This window comes from Coenobita brevimanus, chromosome 53, assembly GCF_032717465.1.
Source record: "Coenobita brevimanus isolate Jiangsu-jjx chromosome 53, ASM3271746v2, whole genome shotgun sequence".
NCBI lineage: Eukaryota > Metazoa > Arthropoda > Malacostraca > Decapoda > Coenobitidae > Coenobita > Coenobita brevimanus.
In genome coordinates, this window is record NC_137006.1 from 4,490,277 (window position 1) to 4,510,276 (window position 20,000).

General features: G+C 43.0%; 1 protein-coding gene across 1 annotated transcript in view; it reads left to right on the plus strand.

The window, feature by feature from the left end:
* gpp (DOT1 like histone lysine methyltransferase grappa) overlaps positions 1-20,000 on the plus strand; it is a 126,998-nt gene that overhangs the window by 43,320 nt on the left and 63,678 nt on the right. Inside the window, exons 5-8 of the mRNA XM_080273090.1 lie at positions 4,096-4,236; positions 6,355-6,530; positions 8,347-8,624; positions 13,236-13,342. Coding sequence (XP_080129216.1) covers positions 4,096-4,236; positions 6,355-6,530; positions 8,347-8,624; positions 13,236-13,342 — 702 coding nt within the window. The remainder of the gene's footprint in view (positions 1-4,095; positions 4,237-6,354; positions 6,531-8,346; positions 8,625-13,235; positions 13,343-20,000) is intronic.

Consider the following 20,000-nt stretch of genomic DNA (forward strand, 5'->3'; position numbering starts at 1 on the left):
TGCGTGTCCTTGTGTGTAGGTGTGTGCGTCAGGTTGCAGACGTATATGTGGTTTTTGTGTAGGCAGTGAGTGCTTGCGTGTGTGTGAATGACAAACTAGCCATGTTGAGCGTCAGGAGGGGTGGTGACGTCACTGGCACCTGAGTGATGACGTCACAGCAGGCGCTAACGTCATGTTCGGCCGCCACGTCACCTACCAATCCGCCTGATCTTATTTCTCGGATTCACGTGCATGGAATCCGCCTTCGTCTGCAGTCATTTACGTCGCTTGCCCGGACCGTCTACTTTATTTGTCAGTCTGGCCTGTATTATCGTAACTTGGTTTGTCTTAGAGTCGTATTTTAGGTGCCACACGAGTAGCATATCTTCCTTAGCGATTTGACACCCACCAGACTGTTCTCTTGCGTCCGTAGCACCTCATCTTTAGCGATTTGTTTTACATATTACTCTTTACCATTCCCTTGTATTATCCCTACAAATTACTTTATTTTACCATTCCCTTGTATTATCCCTACAAATTACTCTATTTTACCATTCCCTTGTATTATCCCTACGGTTATAATGCCAGCTGCTTACACGGTTGTAATACCGGATTCGACATAGGTTGTATCAGGAACTCCGGTTCGTTTTTAGTCCGGCTTATATTAATGATAGTCTCACTCTTGATGGATGGTGTCAGTGTTCTGTGATTCTTCTTGAATCTGCTTAGCCTTCAGGTTTACCCAACTTCGACTTTCCTTCAAATTGATGTCAGTTTTGGAAGGTCTTGAAGTCAACACAAGTCAATTTGATCTGTTTTGAAATTGACGTTAGTCCATCTCAGTCCGTCTGCAGTGACTTGAATGCAATATTAATGGAAAATAACTGAACTCCAACGTTGACGTAAAAAAATGAGATATTGTGCCCAGCATATATTTAAATTCATTTCATCTGATTTCCTTTTAAAATACTATAATATATTGCAAATATATTTTTAAAAGCTTGTGGTAAGACAAAATTGTTTATTCTCAGCCAGTCCATTATTGTCCTATTAGGAACGTAGGGGCCCGTGGCAAGGCAACGGAATCATGATGTTTAAATTAAGTGACCAGTTGCTCTGCCCTGAGTGGCATTCTGAGCAATAACGGGCAGCCTTCCCTTGGATATAAACCCATCTGGGTCACATCCGGTTGGTAACCCACTTGGCGTCTGAGAGAGAGAGAGAGAGAGAGAGAGAGAGAGAGAGAGAGAGAGAGAGAGAGAGAGAGGTCTTGTGCCACAAATAACAAAATTTACGTCGACTTAACGTTAGCAAGAAAAGTTGAAGAGGAAGAATGAGTCAAGTGTTGCTCGGAATTATACCTCCCCCCTCCCCCCCTCTCTCTCTCTCACACACACACACACACACACACACACACACACACACACACACACACACACACCAGTTTCTCTTCCATCTCTCCCGGTTTCTTTCCTCTCCCCTCTTCTGACCTTTTTCTCTCCCACTATCCTTTCCTCATCTTCCTCCCTCCATTCCTTTCCTCCCCCTCTCCCCTTCCCCCCAAGTCTTCTTTCCTCCCTTCCTTTCCCACTCCCTCCCTTTTCTCTTCCCCCTTCTCCTCCTCCTTCCCCCCCTCTCCTCCTCCTCCGCTTCCTCCATCCCTCCTTCCAGTTCCTCCGGCACTTCTTGTTTCCTCCCCACGTGTTTCCCAGCGACGTGCCACATCAGTTATCAGAATTCGTATTTTTATGTTTGTATGACCGCTTAAAATGGCTCTGTATGATTTAAAGATACAGTATATGTATTTTAATTTCAAATCGGTAAAGTCCGATATATGTGAATTTCCGAACGTTGCCACATCTCACGTACTAAAACTTAATATTTTACTTATCCATGGCCATATAGAATGGGTCTCTGTCGTTAGAAATTACAAGAGTGAATTAATATTTTGATTTTCCATAGACGAAGTGATAAATATAGGTTCTTAGGCTAAACGTTTGAACTTAACTTTAAAATTCTCTGAAGGTCATGGCCGAGGATGTGGCAACGTCCGGGGGAAATGTTCGCGGGAAATTTCTCTGGCGGGAAATTCAAACTGGGAAATTTATTTTTATCTTTATTTTTCTCCGTATTCTAAGTGTGAGGGATGTGTTAGGTTCTTCCCCACATCCTCTTCCTGTGCTTGATATTCTCTCTCTCTCTCTCTCTCTCTCTCTCTCTCTCTCTTGTGGGTGGGTGTGGGAGTTAGGTTATTCCCCACATCCTCATCTCAGTTTGTCTCATTTTTGTGTATAGAGTATTGGTCCCCCCCCCCGCATGTGTGTGTGTGTGTGTGTGTGTGTGTGTGTGTGTGTGTGTGTGGGAGGGGGGTTTAGGTTATTCCCCATATCCTCATGTCTCATTTTTGTGTGGAAATTTAGGTTATTTCCCACATCCCCATATACTCTCTCTCTCTCTCTCTCTCTCTCTCTCTCAATACGATGCCATTTTCAATTATATTCATGCTGCCTTCAGACTGCTGTATTTAACTTTGAAAAAAAAGAAGTAAGAACTGGCAGCGAAGGGGATGATGGAGGCTGTAAGCAATATTATTCGTAATTTGAAGTCTCTACAAAACTATAAATTGTCGTGGAGGAAGGATGAATGAGCGATGTTAGTGTCAGAAAATTGATAATACTTGACATGTAGCATCTCTTGTTAAGGTCATGTCATTCTGCACAGTGACTGTTCCAGTGTCGCTTATGTCATGCTGTTTCACGTTATAATTATCATGTCATGGTATAATGTCATTCTGTTTGTTATTGTCATGTTACGTTAATACTGCCATGTCATTATAAGCTTAGTTCACATTAAATTAGTACAGTGCATGGCGTAGTAGCAGCACTAGCAGTAGTAGTAGTAATGGTAGTAGTAATAGTAACAGCAGCCCTAGGTTTATCAGATGTGAACTCAGTGGACTGCAAGCTGAAGCTGTCCTCCTGCAGTGCACCATCCTCCTTTGGGGAGTAGGGAGGGAACTAAGGATGTTTGTATAACTGGGCAGTGGAGTCACCCTGTTATATCGGTGCCACCACATGAAGGCATCCCTCTCCAATGCCATGCTGTGTTGTGTCAGGTCATAATCACCGTGTGGTGTTACTGATGTCAGGACAGTCAGGGGATATTTTTACCACAGGTGGGCACCACATTGTAATGCATCATCAGTGTTGTTACATCAGAGGTGCTGGAGAGGGAGGCCTTCATGTGTTGGTGCTGGTATAGTTGTACAAATACCTCCAAACTCCCTCCCTATTCCCTGATAGGAGATAGGAGGATGGTGGGCTGTGAAAGTGGGGCAATTTCAGTCTGCAGTCCACTGGGTTCATATTCAGAGGAGTCTCTTGTATAACTACTACAGGTGCATCATATTTCGTGTCATCCCACTATTTTATCAACACTATGCTTATGGCTGTATTTTATGTTTTTGTTTCTTATGCAAGGTAGAAGGGTGGGGGCCCACAAATTGTTCCCTCCAAGAAAAAACAAGAACAAATTAACAGTGAGGATTCCAGGTGCTTGAATGGTGAATGAATGAGTTTGTGACCCATATTATTAGCCATCCTGTTGATTAGTTCCCCCACTGTCATACTCTCCTTTCCTTTGCTTTGTGGACCCCACCTCCCCATGGGTAAAAGAGGTGGGATAATGATGATGACAATGTTGGTGTAGATGATGATGATGATGGTGATGATGTAGACGAAGATGATGATGATGATGATGGTGATGATATTCAATAACAGCACCCTGCCATGCCAACTAAATGAGTGTTCCCTGCTTCACAGAAGAGGATGGGCCTGCTCACCACACATCTAAAATGGCAGTCATATGATTGGATGATTGATAGATGCAGGAGATAGATAGGATTAATTGGTAAATATATGTATGCAGCACTCCCTCGTCCTACCCTAATCTGTCTGTCTATAGCCAGACACTGTAAGCCCACAAGGGGTGACCACAAACAAATTGCCTCCATGTCGCCTTGTCCCCTGCCATTTTGTTGCCCTCTCCCCAACTTATACCTCCCTTTCTCATATACCTACCCTATTACTTATACTAAATAACCGTGTTCTTCCGCAGGAGAAGGGGACGAGCCTACCTGCCACCCGACTAAACAAGCGGCCGTCCCGAGGGATGCTGAAGCACATCCTGACACAGATATACAACCACGCCGTCGTTGACCCAGACAAACTCAACCAATATGAACCATTCTCACCAGAGGTACAACATCAGTCTTAGCTTGACATCAGCTCCCTCTTACTCCATCCCCAGTATTCTTGTAGCTCCCCATTGTTCCACCTCTAGTATTGTATTTTTGTTCTGTAGTTCCCTTGTGGTTCATTCTTAGTATTGTTGTTGTTTAGCAACCTCGGTTTGTCAAATCGAATAAACCCATCAACCACAGGGAACTACTACCCTTGTAGGATCATGTCGTGCAGTGCACTGATGTTCCCTTGTGGCGGTCAGCACCCTGCCACAGTGAGGTACAGGGAAGAGTGTAAAGGCCTGGTTCCTGGGTGGACACTGCCTTTGCATCTCTCCACCCAGTTAACAAGGGCTCCACATCACCCCTTGGTTATATGGTTATCGTCCAGCATTGTAAATGGTTTCCTGAGTTACAGGAAATCTCTAGGCTTGTCACTCACTGTAGAGCCACCTGAATTGGAAAGAAGAGTAGCAGAAAGTGACAGGAAGGATGGGAGAAATAGGAAGAGAGGAGGGCAGACACAGGAAAAGAATGAAAAAGGTCAAGGAAGAAGTAGGCAGCAGAACATCAGGTGAGTGGGTGATGGCCTCCACCTACCACCGCAGCATTGCTGTAGTTCCCTGTAGTCCCATCCTTAGTACAGCAAGTCCATGTAATGTCATGAATGCATTCCAATTATCACATCATTCTTCTTACTGTCAGTACTGTGTATCGGGGTAAATTGGTAGATCAGTTTTATATCTACTGCTGTGCCTTTGGTGATCCTAACAAACTCTCTGTGAATCATTTCCACCTGAGTTATGTCATCATTCTTATGTTTACATCAGTTCCCTCAGTATAAAAGGCCAGGGACCATACTATACTTGCTTTACCTTAACTTGGCCCAGATTTTCTTCCTTTTGCAGCTAATTTCATCAAGCTCAGTGGCAAGAAGAGCTAATGCCATGGCTCTGTGTCTATTCCATAACACTTCTACATGACTAGTGCCATTTTCTAGCATTTGTCTTTTACTGCAGCTTGGAATTCAAGCCTGAGAGATGGCATTTTTAAGCCAAGCTAGAGTAAAAAGAGTATAGTGTGTAAGGTTGAGTAAAAAGAGTATGGCATATAAGTTAGGATGAAAAGAGTACATCATGTAGGTTAGAATAAATAGAGTATAGTGTGTCTTGGTGTTTGTCACTTGGTGTTGATGGCAGCTCTTGTGTGTCATGAGCCTTAGGCACATCTCTTCTCAAGCCCCCATCCTGAAGGTGCCCCTCTTAGTGTGGTGTTTAGATTGGCTAAGTTCCATCAGGTGAAATCAAATCAACTATCATTCACCCTTGCCATACTCAGTGCCTATAGTTCACCCTTGCCATACTCAGTGCACATAGTTCACCCTTGCCATACTCAGTGCCTGTAGTTCACCCTTGCCATACTCAGTGTCTGTAGTTCACCCTTGCCATACTCAGTGCCTGTAGTTCACCCTTGCCATACTCAGTGCCTGTAGTTCACCCTTGCCATACTCAGTGCCACATATCAGACCAGCTTTTGTTTGACTGGGTTTTCCCTAATTACTCTATACCGGAATCAACTTATCTTCACCCAAGCCCCACCCTGTATAATACCATCCTCTCATTGGTTGAAGTTATCGTTAGTGCTGGACCAGGGAGGCCTTCATGTGGTGGCACTGGCATAACCCCTTCCCTCTCCCATGGGGGAAAAAAAAAAAGGTGTATAAGGGCAGTTTTAGCCTTCAGTCTGCCAGGCTTATATCCATGAACCTACAGCAACAACAACAATAACAGCAGCAACAACAACAATCCCCATTCACCCTCCTTCCATTGGTTTCATTTTATTTTTCTTTGCTTGTCTTTGTAACATTTCTTTGTTATGTAATCAGTTTCCCTTCCTGTTCTACATATCCTTTCAAATCAACTGGTGATGGTTGTCAGATTTGACAAGAGAGAGAGAGAGAGAGAGATTCATATATACCCATGTTCGTTTATGAACCTTTAACAATTTTGTACATAGAAAGAAGATTGGATACTATTGATAGTGACAATGATGATGAAGATGATGTTGATGACAGTGATGGTGATGATGACAATGACAACATGATGATGATGACCACGACTGTCCCTTCTCAACAGGTGTACGGAGAGACATCATTTGAGCTGATCTGCCAGATGATCGATCAGATCCACATTACGGAGGAAGACACGTTTGTTGACCTGGGCTCTGGTGTGGGTCAGGTGGTGTTGCAGATGGCCGCTCTCACTCCCTGCAAGGTCTCTGTTGGCATCGAGAAGGCAGAGACTCCTTGCAAGTGAGTTTGTAAATTTTGTTTTGGTTTAGTGGTTCGAATGCCCCAGTCAGAGTGATGGTTTGTTTTGGTTTAGTGGTTCGAATGCCCCAGTCAGGGTGATGGTTTGTTTTGGTTTAGTGGTTCGAATGCCCCAGTCAGAGTGATGGTTTGTTTTGGTTTAGTGGTTCGAATGCCCCAGTCAGAGTGATGGTCATCCATAGGTTTACGGTACTTTTGGGTGAATGTTTCTTGTCTGAGAGTGACAGTTGTGTGGTTAGTTACCAAGCATGTAGACACGCTTCAGTCTGATGGTAGTACCTCCCAGGGTCCATGGTAACCACCCATCAAAGATCAGAACCTGTAATTGTAACTTTGTTAGGGCTGGAAATTGGACGCATATGGATACAGCATGTGAATGAGGTGGTGCAGGAGACCAATGATGAAATGGAGGGATGGAGTGGAGAGCGATATGAGGGAGAGGCTTGTGAGTTGGAGGGAGAGCAGCCAAGTGGCAGAGGACAGAGCAGTATTGAGGCAATTTGTTTGTGGCCTCCTCTTACAGAATTGAGGTTTCTAGCAATAGCTATATAGGCCTAGATAGATAGATTTATTACTCAGTTAGCCCAAGAATCACCACCTGATGTTTGGCACATATTTTTAGGAACAGTGTGAATACTCAGCTCTGTAAAATTTAAAGATAAAATAAAACGAATGGTCCAGTAACTTGTAAGAGTTGTGAAAGGCAGACTGAAAATGACCTGGGATGAGTGTGACCTTAGGGATATAGGACTGAACAGAGAGGTTGCTAGAAATCATGTTGGAGCCTTTATAAACAAAATGGAATAAAACGAAACATGGCAGGAGTAAGGGTACGTTGTGGTACAGATAACAAAGTGTCAGGGCCAGTGGTGGTGTGGTTGTTGAGTCTGTGCTGATAAGATAATATACGTTTAGGGGTGATTTTTGCTTGCCTTGTATACTGTTATTGTGTTCCACTCCTATCATTTAACCCACTGAATCTGGCGATGTGTTTTAATGGTTGCCATGTGCTGGAGCCCATGTTGTGTTGGCTCTTTCTTCCTGCACTTGTTGACAAGTATTCCATGCCTTTATTTCTTCACCAATTCACTACAGACTTAATACATATTTTGTTAAGGAAAATACAAGAGGCTACATTTATTATATATACATAATACATAATACATATATATATATATATATATACTTTATATATATATATATATATATATATATATATATATATATATACAGTATATATATGTATATATATATATATATATATATGTATATATACATATATATATATATATATATACAGTATATATGTGTGTGTATATATATATATATATATATATATGTGTGTGTGTGTATACCGGTATACTGTATATATAAAATTTTGATTTGGTTATATTGGCTCCAACAAGGTCTGCCTCTCACAACCCCACCCCCGGTGTTCACACTCCTCGCTTTCTGCACCCAGTTGTCATCCCCCATCCTCTCCACATGCGCTGTTTTTCTTATGCTAATGTAATTGAAACCCAAACTGATGTAGCCTAACTTTGTACATAATTTAACTAAATCATAAATAACCATACACAGCTGTACCAAACTAACTTAACCTAATCCTGACCCAATCTAACCAAACCAAACCAGACTAATCCAGTCCAGTTCAGTCAAATTCATCCCAACCCAACCTAACCCAGCCCAGCCAAACCTGACCCAACCCAACCTAACCCAACCCAACCTAACCCAGCCCAGCCAAACCTGACCCAACCCAACCTAACCATTCCTAAGCTAATCACCTTTTCCCCCTCAGATATGCGGCTGAGATGGACCGTCTGTATACGCGGTGGATGCGGTGGTATGGCAAGCGCCACGGGGAGTACCGTCTCTCCCGTGGGGACTTCCTTCGGCCAGAGCATCGGGAGGGCATCACTGGCTCCACCATTATATTTGTAAACAATTTTGCCTTTGGCCCGCACGTCGACCACATGCTGAAGGAGGTGTTTGCCGATCTGAAGGACGGGGCGAGAATTGTATCTTCAAAGTCATTCTGTCCTCTCAACTTCCGCATCACCGATAGAAATCTGAGTGGTAGGTAGTTTGTGTTTTGTATTTTGTGTTATGTGTTATGTATTTTGTGTTGTGTTATTTATTTTTTTTTACATGTTGTGTGTATTATGAATGACCAAGTGTTGAATGCAAGATTTGTGGACATCAGATAATTATGTCAACTCAGCTTTCCCATTGCCAGTGAAAACCTTAATGGTGTTTATTGTGTATTATGTGTTAAAATTATGTATTATGTCCAGCATAGGTATTATGAAGGACCACATGTTGAAGGAAGTATTTATAGATTTGAAGGAGAGGGCAAGGAGTGTGTCTTGTAAGTCACTTTGTTCCTGCAGCTTTCACTTCACTGATAGAAACATGAGTGGTAGGTACTGGTATTGTGTAGGAGAGAGAGAGAGAGACCCATATTCTAATGCTAATCTAGTGTTACAACTCTGAATTCAAGCTGGAGAGATGGCAATTTTAGGCCAGGTTAGGGCAAAAAGGGTTTAGGGAGGCATGGCGTGGAAGCAGGGAGTGATGGTAGGAAGACTGAGGATGGTGGTTGGGTTAGAGTAGGGTAGGCTGAGTATAGTTTTGTTCTGTATGGGTAGAGTAGGGTAGGCTGAGATAGGATAGGGCAGGGTAGGGTTAGAGTAGGGTAGGCTGAGTATAGTTTTGTTCTGTATGGGTAGAGTAGGATAGGCTGAGATGGGATAGGGCAGGGTAGGGTAAGTTAGGTTAGGTTAGGGTAGAGTATGGTAGGGTAAGGTAAAGTGGGATGGGATGGGGTAGAACTGGGTTGGTTAGATTAGACTGGGTTAGGGTTAAGTGTAGGGAAGTGCAGCTTTGTTTAGGTCTAGGTGTGTTATCAGTGGTGTGTGTAAGAGTATCAGTAGAGATAAAGACACACCCTCAGATAACAGAAAGAGAGAGAGATAAGAAGAGTGTATATGAGTGAGATGGAGGGTGAGGGTGAGATTGGGGGATGGAGTGGAGAGATATATCAGATGGGGGGATGGTTTGAGTTGGAGAGAGGGCTGTGAAATGGCAGAGGACATATTGACATGGAGGGGATTTGTTTGTGGCCACTCTGTACAGGATCAATGCATCCGGCAATAGATATTTAGATAGATATAACTAGAATAAAGTACATTAAACAATAAGTAATCAAAATGAAGGGTGTTAGTGTACTTCTGGTTCTTTGTCAATGACCCCTTCGATCTTCATATTTTCTGTTTTGCAAGGTGACCCGAGACTTGATGTACTACAGTAACTGTAGGAGGTGATTGTAAGGCTGTTTTTGAGTAATAAAGGCTAAGTCAACATGGGTATGGTTCTCAACCATTATGGAGCTACAGTTACTGATGACCTGACGGATGGAACTGGTCTCCCTCAGTTCACCATAAGGTCATCAGTAACAGACAATTCCCTTCAGCTTAGGAAAGACCTCTGATACTAAAGAGGTTCACGAAGACCATATACCTCTCCAGTTTGAAAAGTTTAGGTCCTGTGCAGCAGAATATCGTCAGTAGATGGGGGGAAAAAGTAAAGTATCCTCGTACTCATTGGGATAAATGTGTACTTTAAGATGGTTTAACTACACAACTGGTTTTTGAGAATGTGTATTAGCCCACATATATCTAAAGCCAGAAATACTAAAGACCTGAAATTGGAGAGCTGGCTTCAGTAAACTTTAATAAGAGAAAGTAAATGTATGCCAGGTTACAGCGAATGAAGTATGGAAATAACTATATGGTATGCTAATCTGTCTTCTCACCCCAGCTGTTTCATCATTATGCACATTCTAACACCACAATATCTCACCACACCTTAACACCACAGTATCTCGCCACACCTTACCACAGTATCTCACCACACCTTAACACCACAGTATCTCACCACACCTTAACACCACAGTATCTCACCACACCTTAACACCACAGTATCTCACCACACCTTACCACCACAGTATCTCACCACACCTTACCACCACAGTATCTCACCACACCTTACCACCACAGTATCTCACCACACCTTACCACCACAGTATCTCACCACACCTTACCACCACAGTATCTCACCACACCTTACCACCACAGTATCTCACCACACCTTACCACCACAGTATCTCACCACACCTTACCACCACAGTATCTCACCACACCTTACCACCACAGTATCTCACCACACCTTACCACCACAGTATCTCACCACACCTTACCACAGTATCTCACCACACCTTACCACCACAGTATCTCACCACACCTTACCACCACAGTATCTCACCACCCCTTAACACCACAGTATCTCACCACACCTTACCACAGTATCTCACCACACCTTACCACAGTATCTCACCACACCTTACCACCACAGTATCTCACCACACCTTACCACCACAGTATCTCACCACACCTTACCACCACAGTATCTCACCACACCTTACCACAGTATCTCACCACACCTTACCACAGTATCTCACCACATCTTACCACCACAGTATCTCACCACACCTTACCACCACAGTATCTCACCACACCTTACCACAGTATCTCACCACACCTTACCACAGTATCTCACCACACCTTACCAGCACAGTATCTCACCACACCTTACCAGCACAGTATCTCACCACACCTTACCAGCACAGTATCTCACCACACCTTACCAGCACAGTATCTCACCACACCTTACCACAGTATCTCACCACACCTTACCACAGTATCTCACCACATCTTACCACCACAGTATCTCACCACACCTTACCACCACAGTATCTCACCACACCTTACCACAGTATCTCACCACACCTTACCACAGTATCTCACCACACCTTACCACCACAGTATCTCACCACACCTTACCAGCACAGTATCTCACCACACCTTACCAGCACAGTATCTCACCACACCTTACCAGCACAGTATCTCACCACACCTTACCACCACAGTATCTCACCACACCTTACCACCACAGTATTCACCACACCTTACCACCACAGTATCTCACCACCCCTTAACACTACAGTATCTCACCACACCTTACCACAGTATCTCACCACACCTTACCACAGTATCTCACTACCCCTTAACACCACAATATCTCACCTTCACCTTAACACCACACCTTCCCTCCATGTACATCTCATCACTTCTCCATGGTACTGGAAGGGGATGCCTTCGTGTGGTAGCACTGATGTTGAGCAGACAAAAGAGCTGCCTGGTTATACAAACGTCCCTCAGCTCCTCTCCTGCCCCATCAAAGGAGGTTGTAAGGGAACGCTCATCTTCATCACTTCTTCATCCTCTTGTCCACTGGGCCTGCATCCAGATGGGGCTGGGGCCACAACAGCAACAACAACAACAAATCCCTCCTCACATGACATCAGCTCAACCTGTCATTATCACCATCATCATCATCATCATCATCATCATCATCCAGACCTCCTTTTCCACTCAAGGGCAGGGTGAGGAGTAGCAACGTCCAGACAGCCTAAGTTTGCCCAGTTCAGTGGGCCATGCTTCCATTCACTTGTCATTCAAGCCCATGAAATCCTGGCTCCATCAGATAGGCCAAAAAAATTTCACCACGATCTGTAGCTTCACATATACCTATCAGATAGAGTCAGTCCAAATGCTGTCATGTTAAAAAAGGGTGCTAATTTCCTGGTTATGCGCTTCTGTGCACAAAATTCATCCAGCCAGCTCAGTCCCTTGTCAGTCCCTTAGCCTCACCATCTTCCATACCTCACTTCCTCACACACTCATCCACCATATCCCTCCACCTTCTCCTTGGCCTACCTTGCCTCCTCCCTCCTTCCAGTTTGCTCAGATATGCCCTTTTCACCACTCTATTTTCATCCATTCTCTCCACCTGACCAAACCATCTCAGTACAGTCTCTTCAATTCTGGTGTCCACAGACTTCCTCACTCTGCATCTTTCACAAATCACTTTATTCCATATCCTATCGACTCTGTACTCCACATACATTCCTTGACAGTCCCATCTCCACTGCTCTTATTTTTTACTTTTCATTTTCATGCCACACCATAGTCTCATATCATCATCATCATCCGGACCTCCTTTTCCAGCTTAGGGCAGTGTGAGGAGTAGCAGCATCCAGACAGCCCAAATTTGCCCAGTCCAATGGGCCACGCTCACATCTGTATGTTAAAGTTGGCACTTACACTCCTTCATGTAAGCCTTGCACAGTTGCAACACTCAAGCCTCTGTTTCTTATCAATGCCTTCATAGCACCAGCTACTTTCCTTCCTTGTGTCACTCTACTTTTCACTTCTTTTGCACATTTTCTTCTCTTTTCTGTCACTGTACCCAGGCACTTGAACTCTTTCACCAGTTCCAGTTATTATTATTATTATTATTATTATTATTATTATTATTATCATTATTGTTATTGTTATTATTGCTCAGCCTGTCATCACCATCATCATCATCATCATGCCACATTGCTTCTTCTCATTATCATATGTTGGTTCTTAATATTTCATCTCTTTGTGGATCTAGATTTATGCACATCACTTCATAATTCCTCACCCCACACGATTCATCCCATCCCATCACATCACCACTACATGTCACCCTACCTCACAGCCCCATAATGGTACCCTGACGCCCCATCTCTCACTGCAGATATTGGCACCATCATGCATGTGTCAGAGCTGTCGCCTCTGAAGGGGTCGGTTTCGTGGACGGGTAAACCAGTCTCGTACTTCCTTCACATCATCGACCGCACCAAGGTAATGTATTGTGTGTTTAGTTCCCTCTGCCTACCTCTCACATGCACTTTTTTACTATTATAATTTTTTTTATCGACTCCCCATGCGCATTCTTTTATCTACCCCTCACATACACACTTTTATTATCTGCCCCTCACATGCACTTTTTTTTTTTTTTTTTACCCCTCACATGCATTCTTTTATCTACTCATCACTCACATTTATTACCTACCTCTCACATGCACTCTTTCTTTTACCTTTAACTCACCTGCCTCCCACACTCCCACACTCTAATCTCGTGCTTCACATCGCTGACTGCACCCAGGTAGTGCAGGCATCATTTTGTATGCTGTCTGTACCCCCATGCACACCTGTTTACTTTCCTTTGTTTTAACGCACCCAGCTCCCACACTCACACGCTGTAACCCATGCTCTGCCACAAACACACTTTTATACACCATCAGCACACTCCATTTCCTCACCCAGCGTGAACTCTCACTGCACCCACAATGCACTCTGGTAAATACAGTACATTTGTTGTTTCACTGATTTCACACTGACACACACTGATGATTACCCTACCCCTTACACACTCACATACACATTTGTTTTACTGCACCCTACTGTCACGCTCACACACTCCAACCTTTGATCTACCCCACACACACTCTTGTATGGTTTATTGCACTCTTTTCTGACATATGCTCTGTTTCACTTTCAATTGTTGTGCACTGTAATGTATTTATCTTTACACGATTTCCCCCCCCCCCATTCTATCTCTACCCCTCCCACATTCTTATATGTACGTTCTACTGCAGGTCATTCTGACACACATTCTACCCTCAGACACTAACTAGAATTCTTATATATTACTGCTGTACTTCACCCTGTTCCTGCACTCCTATATATCTCATCTTCATCACACTTGCTTCACCCTGCCTCGCACTGCTATACTTTTGCCTTACCCTGTTCCGTTCCCTCACACTCACAGACACACTTACTCTAACCCATTCTACCCCACACACCCTTTTAATGCACTCTATGCTCCCACACACTCACAGACACTCAGCTACCCTCATTCTACTCCACACGCTCTCTATATTTCTCCACATTAATCCACTCAGTACTCCCACACACTCTCACACTCCTCTACCCCATTCTGCCCCCCACACTCTGTATTTCTCCACTTTAATGCACTCCATACCCTGACAGTCTTACACACACTTCTATTTTCACTCTACCCCATATACACATACTCTATATACCTCCTCACTCTACCCCATATACACATACTCTATATACCTCCTCACTCTACCCCATATACACATACTCTATATACCTCCTCACTCTACCCCATATACACATACTCTATATACCTCTGGTTCACTGCTCTTTGTTCTCCCACACACTCTACCTCACAGTCTTATATGCCTCCTCTCTAACACACTCCGTACCCCCACTGTCTCACATGCTTCTTAACCCACACTGTACCCCACATACTTAGATACCTCTGCTTCACTGCACTTTCTTTTCACACACACTTTACCACTGCTTCACCGCACCCTATTTTCCCACACACTTAACCTGAGACTCTGTTCATCACTACTTCCCTGCACTCTGTTCCCACTCAACCCCCATGTTTTCATTGACCTCAGTTTTACTACACATTGTTCACAGAGACACTCACAAAGACACACCAGTATATAGAACACAGGTATCACACGTCATACCACTATGCCACATGGTATTACACTTAAGTCCTTATACTATACTACACCACACAGCTTTGATCAACACCACTATACCGAAAGCAGTACCACACAGTGCATCTTTATGCAGTGCATTACTAAACACTACTGTACAATACTCCAACCACATCATACCACACTACACTACTGTACCACATGCACAACTCAGCACCACATTTCACACAGCATTGTACCCCACTTTCTGTCACATTACCACATTCTGTATCATAATACCATGCTTCACCTCTTTCACTGTACTCTTCCACAGTGTTACCCTTGCATTGTTCGTGGCCTAAATAGTTTTTGTCTGCCAGCCACTCAATTTCCACTCTCATGTACCCTTCCTCACTCTCATACACTCATATACACCACCATACACCTTCCATTCTATTCTCCAACAGCATATCCTACACTCTCATACACTTCCATACTCCCTTCCTCACACTCATGCACCTCCATACACTCTCATACTCCCTTCCTGTCTCTCATACACCTCCATACACTCTCATACACCTCCATATACTCTCATACACTCATAGTTCCATTGTCACTCTCATACACCTCCATACACTCTCATACACTTCCATACACCCTCCCTTATGTTCTCCAGCTGCTCAGCCTCCATTTTCATATTCCCTTCCTCACTCACATACATCTTAAGCACTTTCATATACACCCTCCCTCGTATACTCCACTACCATTATTCTCAGTCTACCTCTCCTTCTGCCCACCTTGCTTTGTCTCTCTCCAAATTGATGCATGTGTATCCTCATGAGCAAATGGTAGTAAAGGCACACACGATTTGATATGGTATGTTAGAATTAGGTTCCATAATAGTAAACAGATAGGGGACAACTTGAAGCATTGTGGTGTGCTGCCCCTCTCACCTGCCATCACTACATCATCATTTATTGTATTCTGGCTGCCGTTAAATTGTTATTATATTACTTATTATTATTATTACCTTTATTATTATTATTTTTATTATTATTATTACTATTATTACTTTTATTACCTGTATTATTATCATCTTAAATGTCGGGACCAACTGCCTAGCCCCAGGCTCCTATGCTCCTCATGGGGCAATGTAGGATTGGATGATGGATGGATGGATTATTATTATTATTATTTTTATTATTATTATTATTATTATTTTTATTATTATTATAGCCATGGAGAAATTGTTAATTGTGTAAGGGTTAGTGGAAATTCTGTCTAACCCCTTCACAAATTCTATCAGTTGAAGAAAATTAATGGTAACAATAGTAATGTATAAAAAATAGATATGATGTTTTAAAGAAGACAGTCAAATGAGAAGAGTTAAGTGTTTGAAATAGTCGTACAGGTGAAAGATGCAGCACAGTGGCAGTTGTTCAGGTGTTGTTCCATATCTCTTTACTATAAACGTCTTTACTGGGGGAAGACCAAGGCCTGTATTGTCATCCCTAGCACCTCTTCCTTAGCAGTTTATTATATGGGTGGTTAATATATTTTTTGTATATAATTTATGATGCATATGGCGATGTCAGAATGATTTAATTAACACAGTAGAGGATAGTAAGGTGTAATAAGCAGAATAAATCGCTTAGGAAGAGGTGTGAGGGAGCTCCCTTAACCGTTGGGAATGCAGGCCCAAGACTTAATACTACGCAAAGATGTCTCAGCCACTTAAAATATGTGTAATGTTTTTAGCAGAATACAACTGATGAAAGCACAGAACATGAAGTGGGTTTGTGGGCACAGTGAACCGGTTCTGTGTAGGTTGGGGAAGAATAAAAACCAGGTTGGGAAAGACTTATTACACGTCAACTCAAACATTACAGCCTGGGGTGGGATTCTCGGATATATTTGTGATCGGTTCCTTGTTGTAATTGTGATTCCCCCCTCTCCCCTCCCTCCCAGGATGGAGAGGAATTGGAGAATAGAGTTTGCCCTTGTTTTTTATTCATCATACAGGATAAATAACAATTCTGTTTATCTATAGCCAGACGCCTAAATCTTGTAAGAGGTGTCCACAAACAAACTGCATCCATGTCACCCTGTCACCTGCCATTACGCCGCTTACCCCCTCACCCCCAGCTCACACTTGGCGCTCTCAGTGCACCTGTCCACTCCTCTCACTCAAATACCCCTCCATTCCTCTCACTCAAATACCTCTTCATTCCCCTCACTCAAATACCTCTTCATTCCCCTTGCTGAAATACCTTTCCACTCCTCTGTCTCATATACCTCTCCACTCCTCTGTCTCATATACCTCTCCACTCCCCTCTCTCATTTACCTTTCCACTCTCCTCTCTCATATACCTCTCCACTCCATCCCTCCGTCTCACCTGCAATGTCAAAAATATATTTGCTCTGGCAGCATGGACAGGGAAAGGAGAGTACAGATTTTTGTGGTTCATCCTGAAAAAACGGATTAAATTCATGGTAGGGAATTGGTCACACGTATGTTCCAGACTCCCACCCGTCTTCTGAAATGTTAGCCCTTGTAATGCCTGCCAAAATGTATGGTCTTAGTCTTGTATTCTGGTTGGGCAAGGAGGCTCCCTGGCACCTAGCACCTCTTCCTTAACAGTTTATTTTCTGAACTACTTACTTGTATCTTACCACCTTTTTTTTTAAACATTGACATACATTGCACAAATGACAAGACTATAGTAACGGAGCAGAATCAGAAATGAATCGGTAAGGAAGAGGTGTTAGTAAGCTTCCTAACCACATGAGAATACCAGCCATACTGTCTCCATAGATTAGAAGGGTTAATTCATTCAATTAGTAAAATAACTTTACTGTACTCATTTTACTTTAATTTGGCCTAAAATTGCCCTCCCGACATCTTGAATGCTGAGCAGTAACAAAAGATGAAGACTAGAATGTGATGCTAGTCATGAAGAAGTGCTGTGGAAAGGATGTAGAGCCATAGTATTATCTTTCTGCCACTGAGCTATGTGAAATAAACTGCCAAAGGGCAAAAACCTAGGCCAAGTTAAGGTGAAAAGAGTATGGTAAAATAACAGTACTCATCATCATTGCGGCCCTATACCCCACAAAGCAAAAATGATAAAGACACGAACAGTTTAAAGATTGCACAAAAAGAAGAAAAAGAAAAAAGCTCGTGTCCCAACTTGGTGTTTATTAATTCATAACACCTGTGGTACAATGCTCCTGTACCTTTGATGAGTTGTGTTGGTGTTTTTGGCCACTGGGCAATGAGGCAGCAGTGGTGGGCTGGCTGGGGTGGTGTGACAGGCTCAGGCAAGGTGTGGCTTGGACATAGTGAAGGTTTATATCGTCGACTTAGCACGCTCGTCATTTCGAAAAAAAAAAAAAATGTATGTTCTCAGCTTGGGAGGCATTCTAAATCCTGCAGTCCAACATCCTCCTTTTGGGGGACAGAGAGGAAGTTGAGTGCAGCGGACCTGACTGTATCAGTTCCACCATGTGAAGGCGAAACTAGTTATCTTAAAATTGTTTGCAAGGTGGTCAAGACGTGGAATTGTGATTGACTGTCCCAGGAACAGTTGCCTGTGCATAGTCATGCTTAAATTACACACTCAGTCCAAATCATACAGTGAATCTAACTCTGCTTTACATTTTTAAACATCATCATCACCATCACGCCACCCCCTTTTTCCACCAAAGGATGGGGTGAAGTAGGGCCCAGAGAGCATGGGGGGAAAAGGAAAGATAGAGGGAGAACCAACAAATGTTTACCCAGGTGAATGGACTGGGCTCTCTATTAGTGACCATTCAATCTTACGGAATCACAAAGGAAGAACACTGAAATACAAATACTCCCAGTGCTTCAGTAGCTGTATACTGTTTTCACATACTGTGTATCTCTGAGTAAATTAAATCGGCATAACACCAGCCTAAATATTTGATTGTAGTATCCAGAATTACTAACCCTGCAAAATTATCAGAATTATCAGAGAGGCAAAAGTTGAAGATCAGTCTTATGTTGGTCCAGCTATACTGACCTTGTGGGTGAGAGCACTGTTTATTGACAGTACTCCTACATAGAGCCATAGTGGCTGGGTGGTTGTGTGGTAGTGTTCTGGTCTGCATATGATCGGAGAGTAAGGTTTAAAATCCTGGTTGTGGCACTGACATTATTTGTAAGTGGATGGTGGCAGTATGTCCATTAATATGCTAGCATTCATTCACATCACGTCAGTTCATACCGACCCGCTTATACAAACTGTGACGCTCATTACCGGGGGGGGGGGGGGGGCCCTGTGAATACTTCCACCAGGTCAGCACTATTCCCTTATTAACTAAACTAATACTTTTGGCCTTTTTGTGCTAAAAATATAGTCACATGTTCCTCTGAAGGGCCTTAATCAGTATTCCAGATTTGTTGCATTTCTGTTCAATAGTTTTTCCATCCCTAGATGGTAAGAGAGGTCTGGATGATGATGATGATGATGATACTACAGACAGACAGACAAACTGATCCCAAAACACAGCCTCTTTGATGGAGGTAATTAGCCAGTAGTTTACTACATGTAATATGCACATTGACTGCTATCACAACAGACATCCTTTCCTGATATGTACCTAGCCAGCATGGTGAAGGAGGTTAATGTCCATCACTCTCCCACTCAGGAGAAGGCCTGGTCATGCAGTGGACTTCATCTGGGCTGATGCAAACATTCAGTGTTCCTCATTTAATTTCCTTTCCTTTTTTTTATTTATTTATATTATTTTTAAGTTTTTACCAGATTTTGAAATTTTGTTTAGGATAGAACCCCCCAGGACTCAGGGCAAAAGTTGTTTTGTTGTCCAGCTGCTGATGAAGGAATTCCTGTTTTCACTTGATATCACCCACAACTCACAGTGGATGTAGTGTTGTGTGAAGCCAGATCTACATTTTTTTTTTCTCTGTCATATAAATCTACAACCATATGGCAGAGTGCTGAAGGTTTTTT